Below are 20494 nucleotides of genomic sequence, written 5' to 3'. Positions count from 1 at the left end.
CTCTTAACTATCAACTCTTTGATAGTTTGGGCTGGACAATGAATTAGCAATGCCTACACCCCATGAATGAATAAAAAATTAAGTTCTTAAATCCCCTCCATTCCCCCACCACTACCCGCAACTGGGAGTTCTCAAACCAGTTGAAAAGCCTCTTTCTGCTGCCTTCCTGAAATAAAATAACCTTTGAACAGAGAGCTGATTTGCTCCTTTAATAAACAGTGACAATTTTTGGAAGCATTTATTGTAGAAGACAGTAACATTGGAGATGAATGCAAGGTGTCAAGAATTCCTGTGATCTGTGTAGGAATGCATGATGAGTCCTGCTATGTTTACATTGCTAAACGATTCTTCACATAGTGAGCAGGGATCTTTGTGTAAATGTATTAATCTGTGCTGTCCGTAGCAGCCAGAGGAATTCTTATCTGAACACAATCCACTTTAAGAAGAACATCCAGACTATTCATGCAGTCCTTGTTGACGAAATTAAATGTTCAAAAGCTTCACTATATTAATGCATATTTTAAGAATTGTGAATTTACATTTTAGAATTTTATACCATAAAGCTAAAGTTTAAATGCACTTCAAAGAAAACATTGGTATGCTTCTGTAAAGTTTAACTTCTGGTTCAATAGTTTGTCTATCATTAATGTTAGGTACTTGCAGCAAGTGATGCGAATCAGCTTTACAAGAGAGTCTCATGTTAGAGTATTTCATCAACTTCTCAGTTACAACCTTCCACAGGAAATGGAGAAGCTAAGGTAGGACTTGAAGTTAACAATTTCCTAAACAGTTAACATGTGAAACCTTGATAAATTCATGAAGGTAAATCTGCCTGTTACAAATAGGCCTAATGAATTTGAGTTCGTACAAATCTAACAGTTCTGACCACACTCTGTCTGAAGTCTCTTATTCGCAGATCTTGTCTACTGTAATCTGGAATGCATCTTTGCTTGCTATTATTTAGTTTAAAAATGGAATTTGAGCCATGCATTGTAGTCCACTGGCTATCGTATTCTTGCATATGTTGCTATGTCTATTCCCCTAAATGTATAGAAGACAAACTGAAAAGTTTTTTAGTAAAGCACAACCTGACTGTATACTGACTATTTGCGTGCTTACATTATTGGATTTGTTTTCACATACACTACTTGCAGCTTTTTCCAGCTTAAGCTGCTACAATTCAGTCCATATCTTTGGGTTAAAAAAAACCTAGAAATTCTGTGTAATGCTACTTACTGTCTGCTGGTGTGCCAGCTAGCAAATATTTGATTATCTTCAAAGGAAGATCTCTTCAATTTTAAATTGCACAAATGCTGCTGCTTAGTGTAACTTGTTTTAGTAGCATGATTTGTACCTCTTTCACTACTATGCTTTCAAATGAAATGTTAATATCTCTTTCACTGCCCAAAACAAAATTTTAGTTCCTTATAAATAGAATAGTAATTACTGTGTGATGTCTGTTGTCTTTGGGAATCCAACATTGGTAGAACTTTACCATACTACCTAATGCCACATTTTTTTAAATTCTGCTTAGGTCTTTGCTTCAAGCAACTCCTTCACCGATTGTTTTCTGTCATAATGACTGTCAGGAGGGTAAGCTAATTCAATATTTTGTAAAAATAATTTCTTAACTAACTTTTAACTTTGGGTGTATTTTCTGGGCCCAATTAGGCCCACGCTTCAATTCCATTCTCAATATAGTGACGATAGCTGGTCTGAAATGGCAGATTGAGTCAGGGCACATTAGATCGATACAATACATCACTGTCAATATCCAATACTAACTGAAATTTATTTCTTATTTCAGGTAATCTCCTGCTATTGGAAAACACTGAAAACTCTGATCAGAAACTGATGCTCATTGACTTTGAATATAGCAGCTACAACTTCAGGTACTGTAATACTGCATAACATGAAGTTGGAATTAATGGAAGGTAGTAGTGTGATTCAAGACCTGTATTGGAGTCTTCCTGTGTAGCTGTCAGGATTTGCAGCAGGGGTACTTGTGGTGATGTTGACGAGACCCAATGGAGGGAAACTACAACTAAACCTGAATTTGGTGCAGCACCAAACCAGAGATGAGCCTGAATGCAACCTAGACATAATCATACTTGTTTTATTCTGTAGACACCAATTTAAAGGCCACACCTGGGTTCTCCTGAAAAGTTTGAGTTGAATGATCACCTGATCATTTTCCACAAAGGCAAAGATCGCTATAGTACATTGTAAGAGGGTTGGATTAAAAGGATAAGGAAGTCATAGTATAATTCTACAGGACTTTTGAGACCACACCTGGATTGTTATATGCTGGTTGCCTGACTTAAGGCTATATTTGCATTCGATAAAGCCCAGCAGAGGTAATTTGCCTTCCAACAACCACAATAACCTATGTGCTCCAAATTATTTCAAACAATTCAGAGATTTGTTCCAATTACCACTGACCTCCATTTTGCCAGGGCTGTTGATACTACGTTGTGCCAAATATTGTCTTGATGTCAAAGACAGTCACTTCAATCATCCTTGGAAATCAGCTATTCCATTCATGTTGGGACTAATGCTTGAGTAAGGTTAGGAGCTGAGTGGCACTTCTGGAGCACAAAAGGAAGATCAATGAGCAGGTTATACCTGTGTATATGCTGCATGATAGTAGCAGCTAGAGGACACCTTTCACCATTTTGCATATGATTGAGAGAGGTCTAATGGAACACACATTGGTTAGATTGTGTTGATTTTTGTGCACAGGACATATCCGGACAATTTTGCACATAGGTAATGCTAGTGTTGTATCCATACTTTAAAAACCTCTTTGCTAGAGGCATTACTCTAAGCATGGCTAGTTCTGTGGAAGCATTGAAAGAGTTACCATCAGATGTATAATGTTTTATAGTATTTAATGCCAGGGTTGATGCTGAGAGTCTGCTTTCTTTAGAACTAAATTTCAGTTTCAGAAGAAGGGTATCTTACTTAGAACAGATAAGAAATTTCTTCGCAGTTGGTATTATCATCCCAGAAGGTTGTAGGTGCTTAGTTAAATATGTTCAAGGTGAAGATCAAAAGATTGTTGGACACAGGAAATCCAGTGATTATAAGAATAGGCAGGAAAGTAGAGTTGAAATAGATGATGTGCCATGATATTAAATGGCAGAGCAAGTGGAAGGAACCCTGTAGGTTACTGATTACTTATGTTGAATAACTGTCAAGATTGTCCTGTAGAGTGAACACACCAAATGGTCTCTGTTTTATCCTGTAGACATTATTTGATTCTGTTTTGTTGCTTAAAACAGCTCCACACAGCATTTTTTTGTCAACTGCCAATTTTTTTTCAGAGGGTTTGATTTTGGGAATCACTTCTGTGAATGGATGTATGACTACAACTGTGATGAGTATCCATTTTTTAAAGCTGATATCAAGAATTACCCCACCAAAATGCAACAGGTATGTTATTTGAGAACTAGAATTTCAAGTGAGTTATTTTTAACCCTGTTAGGAGTACACAAATCATTGAAATTCAAAGTGTAATTTGTTGTTCTTCTACATGTAAGCCTAAAATTTTCATTAATGGTAACTCATTCATTTGGTGAAATACTGTTCGTTTGATCACCACCCCTCACCTTGTTTCTAGATTATTGTATTTAAGGTTTAATAAAAAGCTATCTTCAAATGCAGTTTTAAGTAATGAATTAAATTGTATTTTCTGGAGTTCATCGGAAGCTTTTCTTAATGCATTGATGACTGTAAAATGCAAGTCTAATCAAATGGGCTGTGTTCGCTCATGTAGCGAGCAGGATGAAGATACCAATTAATAATCAATGAAAATAGATACTGAAATATGTTGGTAGGGTGCCAGGTGGTGGTTGTATATAAGTGGCCATAGTCCCCTGCTAAAGCGACAAAGTACAGCTACCCATAATCAGTTTGGTTTCAAAGACCATCACAATCTGCAAGCCCAGATGATATGGCCAGGACCACCAACCGATCTTTGTAGGCTGCTCATGCAGAGAGTCATCTCTTGTGATCTTTGTCACATCCTTGCATGCTAGAAACAAAGTGCTGGGACTGATATTTAAACAATAGTAACGAGGTCAACATTATCAAGCCCAACTGCTGTGTACACATCTCAAAGGTCTGGCATTGCACGTGAGATTCTCACCCTTGATATCCAGGAGGCAACATGCTATCTTAAACTCTAATCTATATCCACGTGATTGGCACCTGTATGCTCCCCTGAATCCCTTACTACGATTATCTTTCCACACTACTTTTGACTTCCTGAGCAGCTTGACCGGCCACCGTACCAAAGCCTTGGTTCTGGCTGACCTTCACACAAAACGGTCACTCTTGCTTTCCAAGGTGAACAAGTGGTTTGCAAGCAAGACGTACTTGGGGAATTACCTCAAACCTGTCATGGTCCCGGTCTTCTGTCCAAAGGTCAGCCGTTCCTTTTCCACCTACGTTCAAGTTGTAGAGTGTCCACATCCTGCAATGTGCTGTCCACAAACCTCCATCTCGTCAATGCACTCTTGTGCTCCCAGCTACTGCTCAAGTTTCAAATGGAGTTTCTTTGGCCAGAGGCACCTCCTGAATACATGGTCTTCTGTACTGTCAGGAGCATAGAGTTTCCCACATTGTGTAGGATTTACAGATCACGGCCTGAGCTCCCCAGGCATACCTTAAGTAAATAAAATGTGAACTTTTGCTTATTCTAAAGTATAGGTTGACGTTGAGCCTCCTAACATTTTCTTCATTTGACCAAAGTTTTCAAATAGGAATAATGCATAAAAATTTTCATTTCTGCACTAAGTCTTTATTCAGTCATGAGAAATACCCACCAGTATGACATGCAGTTATTTAGATCACCCTGGCAAGTTGGGGAAACGGCCTGTAAAATGCAGAACGCTAAGTGAAAACAGCAGTTAAGTACTTAGTATCAGTTTAAATGCTTTACCCAGCAAGAGAATGGGGTTCTCCATTCAATGTCAGACATCCCAAGTGAAATCTGGAATTGGGCATTATCACCTGATGTTGGGATCCTGATCCAATGAAGTCATTTTTATGGAATTTAATTCACAAACACATCCAATTGTACAGAGAAGCTCCATCCATTATATCTGAAATCCTTGTAATTAATATTTTAAAATGTGTTTTGGTTTTAATTTGCCGGTTAAACCAGTTCGTGGAAGGTCCTGCCAGTAGCAGTGGTGGACTCTCCCTCTTTATGGGCGTTTAAACGGGCATTGGATAGGTATATGGAGGATAGTGGACTAGTGTAGGTTAGGTGGGCTTGGATCGGCACAACATCGAGGGCCAAAGGGCCTGTATTTTTCTATGTTCTAAACAAAAAAGAGTAGAATTTTTATTTTGATATCCTTTGCAGAATAAATCTGTCAGACTGCTTTCTCACCAAAAAAACCTTTTTTATTGTTTTGTGACAGCTCCATTTCATCAGAGTTTACAATGCTGAGAATCAGAATGAACTTGACTTGAATGATGATCAGATAGCAAAAATGGAAAACCAAATGCTAGAAGAAATAAACAGGTAAATATTCAAGTTGAAATACTTTATCTTTTAATTTTTATTTAATCCTTTGTCAAGGTGCAGCCTGCTCATCATGAACTTGTAAAACTAAAACCAAATTTCAACCTGAAAAACACATCCCAATGAATCTCTTTACAAATAATCAGATATAATAATACTTCTGTTAAAGTAGACTTAGACTCAGTACAGAAACAGACTCTGTGGTTCAACTTGGCCATGCCAACCAGATATCCTAAATAAATCTAGTCCCATTTGCCAGCATTTGACCCATATCACACTCAATCCTTCCAATTCATAAACCCATCCAGGTGCCTTTTTAGATATTGTAATTGTACCAGCCTCCTCCACTTCCTCTGGCAGCTCATTCAATACACATAGCACCCTCTGCTTAGGAAAAAGTTGCCGCTTGGGTACCTTTTGTCAATCTTCCCCCACCCTCAACCTAATGCCTTCTAAGATTGGGCTCACTGAGGGGAAATACCTTGTCTATTTACCCTATCTATTTTATTTTATAACTTATTTTATGATTTTATAAACCTCAAGGTCACTTGGCTTCTGATCATCCTGGGAAAACAATCCCAGCCTATTCAATGCCTTGCTATAGATCAAGCCATCCAACTCTGGCAACATCCTTGTAAATCTTTTCTTAAACCCTCCAGTTTCACAACATCCTTCCTGTAGTAGGGAGACCAGAATAGATTGCAGTATTCCAAAAGTGGCTTAACCCGTGTCCTGTACAGCCACAATGAGCTCCCAACTCCAATACTCCATGCACTGACCAATAAAGGAAAGCATATCAAACGCTGCCTTCACTATCCTTTCTACCTACACCTCTACTTTCACTAAGAACCTGCACTCCATGGTCTCTTGTTCAGTACTTGCTATCCACTTATTTAACACTTTTTTTTTCAAGCTGTGGAACCATAAGGGACAGCGGTATTATCTTCAGCTCTCAGCGATTAGACAAGAACTGCTGAGTCAACAGCCTGACTGAGGTCTCAGCATGATGGCTTGGCAGCCAGTTCCATCATGTGTCTAATCCCATGTTCATGCCACCGAGGTCCACACTCTGCTGTCTTGCCTTTCCTCTCTAACTGCACAACTCTGAATTAGCATTCACCCCGATTTGTCGAGAATAACTATGCAGCAGCTATTTTTAATATTTTAGATAAAGTAGGAGAATGTTAGGCTTGACCAGCAGCACTGAAGACTTTCTCTGGCCACTTGTTGACCCAACTGTGTGTTTGCAAATACAGATGTAATGACATGTTTTGACATTGACACAGTTGAATTCTTTCAGCCTTTCCTTCCATGTCTTTTCACATGTTTCAGTACTATAGCCTGAAAGGCAAGCAGGAGAAGGCTATTGGGCCCATTGAGCCCTATCGTCATCCCACTATATCATAGTTGATTTTGTACTTCAAAGCTATTTTCCTGGACTCCTCCCATAACCCTTGATCTGTCTACTGATCTGTCTTGAATATTGAGTCTCCAAATTTCTCTAGGATAGAGAATTAAATGGCTCATTTCCTTCTGAATGAAGAAATTCATTGTTACATTCGTCCTAAATGGCCTGCCTCTCATTCTGAAACAGTCCTGGTTGTAGACACAATCCCCAGCTAGGGGAAACCACCTGCCTGCATGTCCCTTGTTGAGCCTTATCAGAATTTTGTATGCTTCATCTAGCTCCCCTCTCACTCTATACTGTAGGGTTGGAACATTTAGAGAATATAGACCTGGTCTAGTTATTCTTTCATCATAGGATAGTTCTGCCTTCCCAGCTACCAGTTTGGGGTCACTATCTTTCCTCACCAAGAATTTTGCCTCAGCTCTGCTTTTCCAGCTAACAAATGGGGAATTTGGGTGTGTTGTCCCATCACAGCTGCCTCACATTTAATGTTCCAAGCAGTTGTTTATTTTTGTTGCCTAAAATATAGTTGCAGATCTTAAAATATAGATGAAATATTTGTGTAGCCTTCTGAAATGACTACTGCCACATATGGATTGTTTAGTTTTAGGGGGCTGCACTTGTAATTTGATATTATAGTTACTTGTTACCAGCCATTTGAGAGAACTGCAAGAGCAATTAATAACATTTTGAATAAGATCAATGTACAGGTGACTTGGTGAGTGCTAATAATACACTGCTGGAAATATGATCTGAAAATTTGTCTAAGTAGCTCAAGTCTTCAAGCACTCCTTAATCAGATACCTTATGGCTAGATACAGTGAAGCTCCTTCATCAACAACACATGCTAACTCAGTTTCAGAAAAGACAAATTCTCCAATGTGAATATTTATATTCCCCACCTACTTATTCTCAGTGTTCAGTTTTAAAATTCATCAGCAATTGTGTGCTGCGTTATGGTCAGCTTTGTACCAGTCAATTAGGAAGTGTTTTCCAGTTGCTTTAGAGCATTGCAATTAATAAGTTTGTATTTATTCAGTACCTTCTATATAATTAGATGTCTCACCATGCTTCACAAGAGCATTATAAAACAAAGGGCAAAACAACCATCCCAAGGAGATGAGGTACAATAACCAAAAGATTTGACAAAGTGGTATGCTCTGTGTTCAGAAGAGCGTTAGATGGAGAGACACAGGGCTGTAATGGAGGGAATTCCAGAGCTTGGGATGCAGGTGGCTGAAGACTCCATAGTGAGGCCAGACTTAGTGTGCAGATACCTCTAGGATTACTGGGTAGGAGGAAATAAGAGACCAGGCCATGGAGGGATTTGAAAATGAGTTTTAAAATCAAGTTGCTTGACTGGGAGCCAGTGTATGTCAATTACAATGGATAAGGGAATGGGAATTGCAGTGAATTAAAACACCGGCAATCAGTTTTGGTTAATCTCCAGCTTAGAGGGTGGAATATGGGAGACTATCCAAGGACTTAGTTGAGTCCAGAGGTAACAGGCACAGATGAGGGTTTCAGTGGCAGATAAGCTGAGACAGACAGTTGAGTGATATTGAAAGTAGTAATGGTGTGAACAGGAGGTTGGAAGCTTACTTTGAGATTAAATGTGACACCAGCGTTGTGAGTGGACTAGCTTATTCGATAATTTAGCAGGGAGTAAGATGGAGTCAGTATTAGGGAATGGAGCTTAGAACAGAAGAAACACAGACCAGGATTTTTAGATCAGGGTTCATTGGTCCACACTTTGTACTGGCCTTCAGCCCCATTTATTGCTTCAATCCTAACAAAACAATTTTCAATGTAAGGTGGTTTGAGACAGATCAGCAGGCAGCCAATTCAAGCCCAAGTCTTGTAAACTGTTGGCAGCCCATATTGGCCTGTACTACATCGGATTCAGGAGGATCATGTGAAGGATCCCTATGGAGGTATTACAGATTCAGGCCATACCTACTGCTGGTCAGCTCATGGATGAATTGCCCCTCCAGGATCTTGGCCAAACAACTGTGGCATTTTAAAAAGCAAAGATCAATCTAGCTTCATTTGCTCATGCCTGTAGCTTGGACTTCAGCATTTAGGGGTTGCTGATCGCTTAAAGTGCAAGACCTTCCTATTGGTTTGGGTATGTTCCTGCTATTCCTGAACAGTGACTTGACTCCTTTACCTTTAATTGACTGGTGCATTGAAGATTACTTTAGATTAGATCATTTAGTGTGGAAACAGGCCCTTAGGCCAAACAAGTCCACACTGACCCTCTGAAGAGCAACCCACCCAGACCCATTCCCCTACACCTAACATTACAGGCAATTTAGCATGGCCAATTTACCTAACCTGCACATCTTTTAGACTGTGGGAGGAAACCGGAGCACCCGGAGGAAACCCACGCAGACACTGGGAGAATGTGCAAACTCCACACAGTCACCCAAGGTGGGAATTGAACTCTGGCACTGAGGCAGCAGTGCTTACCACTCTGCTGCCTGGAGAACCTAAAGTATGCCATACGGGTTGGAGCCCAGAACAAGCTCACTTCTAGTTCCCAATTCTGTCTGAAAATCTGTCCCAAAGTTGATTTGCATCCCTTTAGATCCAGCTGAATACGAACCCAACTTTGGGTGCTGCAAGGGCAGTGATGAACTCTTCTATGGTAATCTCATTCTCTGCCATCCTGTATCGTTCAGAAAGGGGGTCAGTTAGCTCAATTGTTGATGGCTAGTTTGTGATGTAGAATGACAGTAACAGTGCTGGTTCACTTTCCATCCTGACTGAGGTTACCATGAAGATCCTGCCTTCTGAACTTTGCCCCTCACTCCAGGTGTGGTGATCCCCAGTTATGCCCCTCTAATCAGAGAAATCTGATTCTCTGGGAATATGACAACTTTATCTTTCTGTACCAAACAGCGTGAAAGGTTTAGCTATTTTTTCCTTGAGTAAAAAGTTCTTCCAATTTTGTTGCTTACAAATTGTCTTAAAATAGAAAACCTCTCCAGTGCTGTAACTGAATCACAAGGTTAATAAGGTATAAAGAGGTACCACTAGACACTAATAAAGCCATTGCTGCATTTTAGAAGCTCCTGACATAGTTAGGATTGAAAGTGATTTTAGTAACTGGTAAGTGATCTTTTAATTACTTAAAGTATTACAAATAGCATTTTAATTATACTACATGTGACCATTTTAGTCACATGTTTAGTAAATAAGCAGTTTCTGGAAACTTTGGTGTTTTGTTCTTTTGAAAATAATTATACATCTGCTTTTAAAGTAAATTTGTGGAGAAGGCTTCAGCTACATTTCCTTCAAAAATTGTACAAATTAGGGTAATGTGTATATAGTGCAATATATTATCAACTCTGGCAAGTGAAATAACATGTCATAGTCTTTTCCAATCCTATACATTGCTACACTGTCATGCGCTCTCAACTTATTTCATTGTGATATATCAGTTCAGTTGTGTGCATGTATTAATGTTATATGTATTTAACGTTTACAGATATGCACTTGCTTCACACTTCTTTTGGGGTCTGTGGTCCATTATTCAGGCTCGGATTTCAGCAATTGAATTTGGATATCTGGTGAGTGAGAATGTAATGGCTAAATCTTTAAAAAGAAAACACCTGGCTTTCATTTACTTTTTATGATGTTATTCAAAATGGTAGTGGTATTGTTCTTGGAATGTAGCATTTTTCTCAAAAGAATGTAAATAAACATTTTGTTCATAAATTCTTTTAAATTGTAAATTTTCTGCAGGATTACGCTTTGGCAAGATTTGAAACCTACTTTGAACAGAAGAAGCAGCTAGGTGTTTGATTGGCTCCTCCCATTTGCTGACTAGTAAAGTAGAGACAAAGGCACGAGAAAAATCAAGTGTCAGTCAACTATGGAAAACCACTGCAGTATTCAACAGAGATGAACTGTGTGGATTTGTTTCACGTGGTAGAAGTTTAGAAAATGGATCCTTAGACCTAAAAACCAAGAAATTGATAGTCTGTAAAAACTACAGACTGTTTACTGTTTCAGAACTTTTGTTATGGATAAAATTTTGAAAAATGTACTGTAACATTAATCTGGACAAAACTGCGAATTTTCTGGAATAGTTTTATTTTAGTAGATATTTAGTGAACAATTAAGTTGTGTATATCAAAGTATTTCTCCAGCTGGAAGATGTGACTTGTACTTGTCCTTTTAAAATGCCTTTTTTATTAGTTGGTGAAACAACCTTTACATAAAGTAACTGAAGTTAGAGAAGAGTTGATTTAAACTCTGAAGTACTTGCCTAGAAGTCTATATTAAAAGGCAGATTAACATTGCTTTATATATAATGTGAAAATCTGTAATGCTACTGATGCCAAGTTTAAAGTTACAATTCAGTATAATTCTGATTTATTAATAAGACACTAGTGAAACCATATTGGAATGAAGCTGTTTAGCTACCTGAGTCAGACAGGGTAGTAGACCCAAGGCCCTTTTGATGAACCAGTTGGCATTGCTGACTAATGGGACTTAAAGGGATAGAACTGCCATTAGGAAGACTGGAATCTTCCCAGTTATTTTCAGATAACCTTAGAATAAATTGTTCTAGGGCTAAGCAACTAGAATTGTTTCTCAGCTAGTATTGGTAACTGCACATTGTTAACAAATTGAACTCCAGGAATATTGTTGCGCACACTGATAATCTATCTTAGCTGATACCAATCTGTGCCTATATTTGTTTTGTTTTTATATGGAGTTGCCACTCTAAGGAGATATATCACTCCAAATTTGGCATAGATAGGTCTGATGTGCATTTCTTAGAGATATGGAGACTTAAATATGATTTCTGCTATGTCAGATATCTAACTGCTGTCATAAACTGTGAATATTTTATAAAATTGCATTAGGTTTATGATATTTTGTTTATTGTATGTCATTACATGGTTAAGCCTTCACTTTTTTTGACAAAATACAAGTGCATTAGTGTTATTCTTGTACTGAATAACAAATTTAGAATAAGCAAGGTAATACGCTTTAGTTCGTAATGAGTTCGTAATTTGTAGGCAGCTGTCTGAAATGAATTAGCATAAGTACTTAGCTAAAATGACAGTTGTCCAAGGTGAAATTCAGTTTCTGTAACATCCCACAATGCATAATGGAAGATTTGTTGTTTATATATCCTGCTTAATGTTCCTTTCCATTTTAAGTCTAGGTAAGTTGAGCAGGATATATAATGGACAGCCAACTTTCTACTGTTTGTTCTGTTTTCTTTCCCAAGCTGAATTTTGGGTTGAATAGTTTAATTTCCTAACCTTTTTCTGAGATGACCTATTCAAAGTTTTAGTTTCCAGGAAATCTGCATTGTGAATTACATTAAGAGTATGCCGTGCATGAGGTAGAAAAGTGACCAATATTTATTCACAACTTTGTATTGCATATTCTGTAACGCAATTAATATGCACACATGTAGGCAAATGTGACACCTGAGCCATTTTCTTTGTCTTGTTGAACGTGTATATTGTGTAAATAATGATTTAAGTTTTAATGTTCAGACCAAAGCCAAAAGTGTTTGGAACAAGGTACTTTGCAAATTTAGTTTCTGATGATACATCTGCATTGACACTACTTTAAGTATTTTCACAATATTAAGGCTGCCGCTAACATACAAGTTAATCTGTACATATGTTTTGTATATTTTTTTTGCAGTAGGTGATGCACAGTAAATTGCTAGGTTTTAATTCATCATAGCAGTTACCATTCTTGATCCCAGTAAGAAAATTAAAAGCCAGTGTCTGTTAAAGTTAAAATTACTATTGGAAAAACAATGTATAAAGTACTGTATGAAGAGTTGTTTCCAAGTCAGGGAAAAAAACTAGTAACGTGCATGGAAACGTACTAAAATTTTACACTTGGTCATTGTCAGGAACAGTGCAACCCAACATTGTTTTGTTTTGTACAGTACTGTACTGGGAGGTGCATGGCTACCTTTAATGGTGATCTTTCTGTAAGACAGTAATTGCACTTGTGGAATTGCAGTATAAGCAATCAAAATTAATCTTGTTTGAGAATTAATTTCTTTACTGTAACAAATGTGGTGAATGCTTTTAAATATTAATGCAGTGATGTGGTGCATTGTTTATGTTGCTGCCAAATCAGTTGTATTTTTTGTAAAATGTCACTGTATGCACAGTTTATGTACTGACACAATTTTTATTAAAATTTTTTCCCTAGTGGCATGAAGAAATACTAGTTGAAGACTAATTCTAAGCGGCTAAAGGGAGCCATCAATTCCCATCAAATTAATGGAAAGTTTTATATGATTTTCATGCTCTGATTACAGTGAGTTTATTTTCATTGCTGTGCAGTGAATACAAACTCCTTGACCTTTCCTGCTGTTTAGAACTTATGATGCCTTTGAGTTATTGGAATCATATTTCCAACATCTGTTTCAGCAGTTCAGGCCTTGTTTGCTGGGACCCTTCTGAAATAGGAAATGTGAACGCTCATAAAATAACTCAAATATTATTCCTTCTGGAGACCAGGGCAATCTTTAAAATGAAGGGTTATTTTTTAAACAGCTTTGACCAGTTATAGCCTTGAAGACCATTTTGCTCCTTGTAATTTTTTTTTTGCCATCAGGTGGGTTATTATCTTGGGGAAATGAAGTCTAAAGAATTTTGCATTTTGGGAATTTGACTTTTGGGTTAATTTGAATATTTTGCCAAGACTAAGACAACTAGTTAAGAAATGAGCATCCAAAATCAAGGTGAACAGACAATTGAGCAACAATTTTGGGTGGGTACCCCCCACAGAGTCCTTGGTCAAAGCGCACAAAATACTTTCATGCTTTTGATCTCGGGGTGGAGGATGGAGAGGAGTGAGTTTACCAGTTCGTCTAAGGTGCTTATGGCAGGCAGGAAATTCTGTCCCAATTTGGTCAGGCAAGTTTATTGGGAATTCTTTGCTCGTCTTTGTCACCATAATGACTGCCAGAAACAACAGATGTTCTGACTTAAGTTGTTTTATCTGTCTCTTGGAAACAATTAGAGATGTATGTGCAGATGGTCATTGTCTTTTGTGATGATTGATGTTGGACTGAGAAAATATGGGGGTAAGTTTAAGGGGCCAAGGATATGTGAACAAAGCTGCAGATACTGGAATACAACATGAGCTGAATGGGGATTTGACCTGGATGATTTTAGAGGGGAGCTCCCCATGTAGCTATTGGGAAGCTATCCAAACAGGTAATTAACATGGGAAATAAGACTATAAAGACATAGGAGTGGAAGTAAGGCTATTCAGCCTATCGAGTCCACTCCGCCATTCAGTCATGGCTGGGCATTTCAACTCCGCTTACCTGCATTCTCCCCATAGCCCTTAATTCCTCATGACATCAAGAATCTATCAATCTCTGGCTTGAAGACATTTTAGCGTCCTGGCCTCCATTGCACTCTGCGGCAATGAATTCCACAGGCCCACCACTCTCTGGCTGAAGAAATGTCTCTGCATTTCTGTTCTGAATTTACCCCCTCTAATTCTAAGGCTGTCCACGGGTCCTAATCTCCTCTCCTAACGGAAACAATTTCCTAGCATCCACCCTTTCCAAGCCATGTATTATCTTGTAAGTTTCTATTAGATCTCCCCTTAATCTTCTAAACTCCAATGAATACAATCCCAGGATCCTCAGCTGTTCCTTGTATGTTAAACCTACCATTCCAGGGATCATCTGTGAATCTCTGGACACACTCCAGTGCCAGTATGTCCTTCCTGAGGTGTAGGGACCAAAACTGGACACAGTACTCCAAATGGGGCCTAACCAGAGCTTTATAAAGTCTCAGTAGCACAATGGTGCTTTTGTATTCCAACCCTCTTGAGATAAATGACAACATTGCATTCGCTTTCTTAATCACGGACTCAACCTGCATGTTTACCTTTAGAGAATTCTTGACGAGCACTCCTAGATCCCTTTGTACTTTGGCCTTACAAATTTCCTCACCATTTAGAAAGTAGTCTATGCTTTTATTCTTTTTGCCAAAGTGCAAGACCTCGCATTTGCTCACATTGAATTCCATCAGCCATTTCTTGGACCACTCTCCCAAACTGTCTAGATCCTTCTGCAGCCTCCCCACTTCCTCAGTACTACCTGCCTGTCCACCTAACTTCGTATCATCGGCAAACTTTGCTAGAACGTCCCCAGTGCCTTCATCCAGATCATTAATATATAACGTGAACAGCTGCGGCCCCAACACTGAACCCTGCAGGACACCGCTTGTCACCGGCTGCCATTCCGAAAAAGAACCTTTTATCCCAACTCTCTGCCTTCTGTCAGACAGCCAATCCTCAATCCGTACCAGTAGCTCACCGTGAGCACCATGGGCCCTCACCTTGCTCAGCGGCCTCCCGTGTGGCACCTTATCAAAGGCCTTTTGGAAGCCTATCTAGACCACATCCACTGGATTTCCCTGGTCTAACCTACTTGTCATCTCTTCGAAGAATTCTGACAGGTTTGTCAGGCATAACCTCCCCTTACTAAATCCATGTTGACTTGTTCTAATCCAACTCTGCTCTTCCAAGAATTTAGAAACCTCATCCTTTTAATGATTGATTCTAGAATTTTACCAACAACTGAGGTTAGGCTAATTGGCCTATAATTTTCCATCTTTTGTCTTGATACTTTCTTGAACAAGAGGGTTACAACAGCGATCTTCCAATCATCCGGGACTTTCCCTGACTCCAGTGACTTTTGAAAGATCTCAACCAATGCCTCTTTCCCCAGCCACCTCCCTCAAACTCTAGGATGTAGCCCATCAGGCCCAGGAGATTTATCAACTTTAAGACCTTTTAGCTTTTCTAGCACTTTCTCGCCCCAGCTCTGCAGCTTTTCCATGTCCCTTTTGTAACCTGCAATATCCTTGTGCACTGTCCACAGCATCACTGATCTTTCGTGTCATATGCAAACTTACTAACCCATCCTTCTATGCCCTCAAGTCATTTATGAATAAGTTAGAACAGCTGTGGCCCCTACACCCATCCTTGTGGTATACCACTAATAACTGAACTCCAGGCTGAACATTTCCCATCAGCTACCACCCTCTGTCATCTTGGAACTAGCCAATTTCTGATTCAAGCTATTAAACCACACTCCATCCCATGCCTCATTTCTGTAATAGCCTACTGTGGGGAACCTTATCAAAACACTTTACTGAAATCCATATACACCCCATCAAACATTTTACCCTCCTCTCCCTGCTTGGTCACCTCAAAGAACTAAAGTAAGGTGTGAGCCATGACCTACCCTTCGCAAGTGTTGACTATCCCTAATCAATGCATTCTTTTCTAGATTATTATAAATCCTATCTTAGTCCTTTACAACACTTTACACATAACTGAAGTAAGGCTTACTGGTCAATAATTACTGTGATTGTCTCCTACCCTTCTTGAACAAGGGGACAACATTTCCTATCCTCCAGTCTTCTGGCACTATTCCTCACGTTCATCATGAAATAATTTGAGGCTATTGCAACTTTGTGGGCTTGCTTTCAAATGTCACTGAAGAGTGCCTTGGCACAGGAGGAATTGGCAGAGAGCTGTAGCTTCAAGGACAAACTTCACCCAGTAGAAGGTGTAGAGGTGAGCTTTCTCAAGCTGTCTGGGCAATAGTGCCTCAAGGTTCAAGCTTCTGGATGCAAACTGCCTCAAGTCCTGCTGGTTGTGCATGGCTAATATCAAAGTCACCATAACATAATTTATATGTAGCACCTACTGGGGATTCACTGGAGGTATCTCTAGGATGTCACAAGACTGTTATGGTGGTTGCCAATGCCTGGTTTTCCATTGTCAAATTCTCTTATGGATGAGGTCCTGTGTTCAATGGTTGGATTCCCATGGCTAATGCAGGTGATTAACCCCCTCCATCCACTCATGCTATCTGCCAATAGACATGTTCATGAATCAAAAACACTTCCACTGCCTTAACGTCCAATTATTCTGTGATCATCCTGCAAGTTTGTGCCAAGAATCCAGGAATTATTGCGCTGTTGTTGCTTTCTTTAATTAAACATCCCACTGGTGCTTTCTCCAGTGAGGATTGACTGACTCCTGAGCGAGAAGTTACCCATTAGTGACACCAGGAATTAACACCAACAATGAGCCATAGGAACCTTCTTCCTAGGACAGCAACAACAGCTATTAAGATACTTTTAAAAAAATGTTGAGTGCCTGAACTGCTAACTTCCAAGGAAAGGTTTACATTTATATAATGCTTTCCATAATCACTGGACATGTCAAGTGTTTAACAGCCAAAGGCCTACTTTGAGCATTGTCACCATGGTAACACAGCAGCTAATTTGCACACAGCAAGCCCCCACAAACAGTAATCAATCTTCCTTCTTATGTTAGTCGAGGGATAAACTTTCGTCTGGACACCAGCGATATAGTTTCCATTCTTTCAAATAGTACCATGACATATTTATATTAATTTGAACAAGCTACGGTGTGATATTTCATTCAAAAGAGAATGGGGTGAATTGTTGGTAGAAACCCTGATCCCTGGGACTGAAAACAGAGGGAGGCCCTACCTGTGACTGGTGTGAAACAAAGTTGCATTTTGCTGCCCCAGGTTTTCACCACTATTAAAGACAGAAATCATCCTCATGAGTCCAATCAGACAGTGAGTGGCCTTGAAGTCTGGTAAGGGAGAGTATCAGGGCCAGTCAGGCAAGCTGTGATTCATGGGGAGTAGGTGATGCTATTGCTGCAGGGGAAACCATGGTCACTTTTGACCCTTTCATGGACTGAGAAATGGCCCAAACAGACTCCACACCTCCAACCTGGAACCTACTGGAAGGAAGCTGACAGTGGTCTCCTCCTAGCATTGAGTCCATCTGATATAAGCAAAATACCCTCATGTAAGCAAACCGTTTAATTGAATTCTGGACAGGCAGAGTGTGAGTCACCTTCCCTGTCCCTGGCAAAGTGGATAGGTGATGAGATTAAAAGCCTCATCTATTTTACTGTGCTATATGTACAGCCTCCAAATGTGTCCCCAAAAGGTTTGTAAAATGTAGTTCAGAATCTCACTCCGTGCACCATTCCCTCAATATAATACTGAGGTTTCAGCCTTGAGTTTTGTGTTCAAGCCCTTAAGTGGAATAGGTGAAATTACATTAATTGAGATTTAAAATAGAGCACTCCCAAATGAGTCACAGCTCACAGCCTGACCTCTGGAGAAGGTTCTATGATGTACAATCTGTTCTGATATAACACAATAGTTCCATTTCTGTGCAAACCTGCGTTACAAGAAAATCGCATAGTAGCAGCACCATTTAAACCAATGGAACGGGAATTGCATTATAGCCAGTGCAAGTTAAGGAAAATTTGCATTCTACAAGTAATGGTCTAAATTCTTCAATTGCATTATAGCCAATTCACGTTGAAGAAATGCATGTTATAGCAGAACTGTCTGTCCAACAAATCCTCTTTCTGATTGACTTCCCCTTATTCCTATATTCCTTTAGTTTTGGTTGAGCTGAAGGTAGTTTATCCAGCTGTGGTGGGTTGAGACATCCATTATGGACAACTTTGGGTTTAGATTCCATTAAGGGCCCTCCCAAATTCTACTTCAATTGTTTTATGAAGGTTCAGTAAAACACTCTGTACTCTATGCCTCTATTTATAAAAGACCATCAAAAGTCCAGGTTTCAATATGATACACTTCATAGATTTGTCAGAAAATTGCACACAATTTGCTTGGTCATATTACCTAAACAGCTCCACTTCTGTGCACTTGAATCCATGTTAAATTTTTTGAGGGCTCCTAAGAATTTTTTTAAGGGGAACCTTTTTGAGCTTCAGTGGCTCTTTCTTCATTCTCACCAACTCCTTTATTACAATTGCAGATGCATAGTAACAATACACTCTGTATTTTGTGATGACATGTTGTATATTTGAACTCACGTAGAAACAGAATTAGAAGAATTCATCAATAATATCATAGCAACCTTCCATTAAATCTAAAGCCATGTACATAGAACATTTAGAACATTGCAGCGCAGTACAGGCCCTTCGGCCCTCAACTTGTCATACCAATGTGAAGTCCATCTAACCTACACTATTCCATGTACCTCCATATGCTTGTCCAATGATGACATAATTGTACTTAAAGTTGGAAACTAAGTACACAGGAGAGCATTAATTGCCTAGACAGTACAGTATTTAAGTTGGCATTAGACAACAAGCATAAGTCAGCAACAAGAAGTTCTCAAAATAACTGACATACACTTCTATCCCAAATATTACATCATTGTAAACATATCTGCTGGCAAGGTCAGAGCTATAGCATTTGTATTAGCTGGAACTTGTTAACCAGACAGCTGTAACCATTTTTGCTGTAATTCTGTTCTTGATCGTACATTTAAATTTGTAAAATGGATATATTGTCTATTATAATAGCATCCATCTCTTCTGCACCACACTCCCAAAATACTGAACATAGGCAGACACAAACTAGAGAATGAACATTCATTTGCAAGGAATTCATTACCACAATAATTTTGACTGCTCTTGGTTTCTAGTTAGTTGAGCACTCATTTATTAACAGGTTTAGAATGCTTCTCCCTCCTGTGCAACCTCTTTGTCTCATCTTGCAACTTCATTCTTCTCACCTCCATCTTGTAGCCTCATCTTTAGCCCTCTTTCTTCTTTCCCCATATCCTTTTCCTTCTCTCTCCCCATTGCAGCTTCCTCCCCACTGCAACTCCTCCTTTTCCACTTGCAGCCTTCTCCTTATACTTTCCCCCATGCAGCCATCTCCCTTTGCTCTATGTTACAGTCACTGCTCTCCATGCCTCAGTTTCACCTCTTTCTTTCCAAGCCCCCTTTTCCACTGCCACGTGCAGCCTCTTTATTGCCTCCATACCAGCTCTTGGGCAGCAGGCAGCATATCCCAGACCCAAAAACAGCAATCCTTGATCCTGATTCCCAGCGATCCTTAAGGCCCAGTCCTGGAAAATCTCACGTTCTGAATTTAACTAGGCCCAACTCCTGGTGCCAGTCCAATCCTGATCAAGCGTGACCCCAGCTACTCCTCTAATCACATTAGTTCTTTTCCAAATTTGCTGCTCATTATTGAACGTATCAGCAGTAGGAGTGGGTGAGGAGCATTCTGTTATTGGAGTAGCCTGAGAGAGATCAGTGGGTCATTTGCTCCCAGGTTCAATCTCTTTCAGCTTTTGTGGACAGCCTTGCTCTGATTGGTTACAGAGGGAGCAGTGTCACTTGGATCCAGTTCACATCCTGGCCCTGGAGGGCCTGGGCACCAGTGATTAGCAATAAAGACATCCGCCCCCACCAGAACCCTGCATCTGCCTTGGTCATCAAGACTGGAGATCATTGTGGTATTCTGTCTGAGGGCAGGTCAATGGCTGAAAAGTGGGGAAACAGTTGAAAGGAGTCAGTCCTCCAACTTCTCTGCCCGGTGATGAGCTGCCTGCAAGACAGAAGCTGAAGTCTTAGCAAGGAATTAAGCAGGTGACTGTGTCTAATAGACGAATTGATTGTCTGAATCCATTATAAAGGAT

The 20494-nt window shown here is 39.5% G+C and overlaps 1 protein-coding gene across 3 annotated transcripts in view; it reads left to right on the top strand.

The window, feature by feature from the left end:
- The window catches only part of chka (choline kinase alpha), a 61735-nt gene extending 48574 nt beyond the window's left edge, over window positions 1-13161 (top strand). For all 3 annotated transcript variants that reach the window (XM_060838895.1, XM_060838896.1, XM_060838894.1), the window contains 7 exons: window positions 654-758; window positions 1535-1593; window positions 1808-1892; window positions 3327-3435; window positions 5433-5536; window positions 10438-10519; window positions 10695-13161. In XM_060838895.1, coding sequence (XP_060694878.1) covers window positions 654-758; window positions 1535-1593; window positions 1808-1892; window positions 3327-3435; window positions 5433-5536; window positions 10438-10519; window positions 10695-10754 — 604 coding nt within the window. In that variant the 3' untranslated portion in view covers window positions 10755-13161. The remainder of the gene's footprint in view (window positions 1-653; window positions 759-1534; window positions 1594-1807; window positions 1893-3326; window positions 3436-5432; window positions 5537-10437; window positions 10520-10694) is intronic.
- The last annotated feature ends 7333 nt before the right edge of the window (window positions 13162-20494 follow it).

This window comes from Hemiscyllium ocellatum, chromosome 18 (assembly GCF_020745735.1).
Source record: "Hemiscyllium ocellatum isolate sHemOce1 chromosome 18, sHemOce1.pat.X.cur, whole genome shotgun sequence".
Lineage (NCBI taxonomy): Eukaryota > Metazoa > Chordata > Chondrichthyes > Orectolobiformes > Hemiscylliidae > Hemiscyllium > Hemiscyllium ocellatum.
Note: the sequence above shows the minus strand (reverse complement) of the source record. Positions and strands in the feature narration are given on the sequence as shown.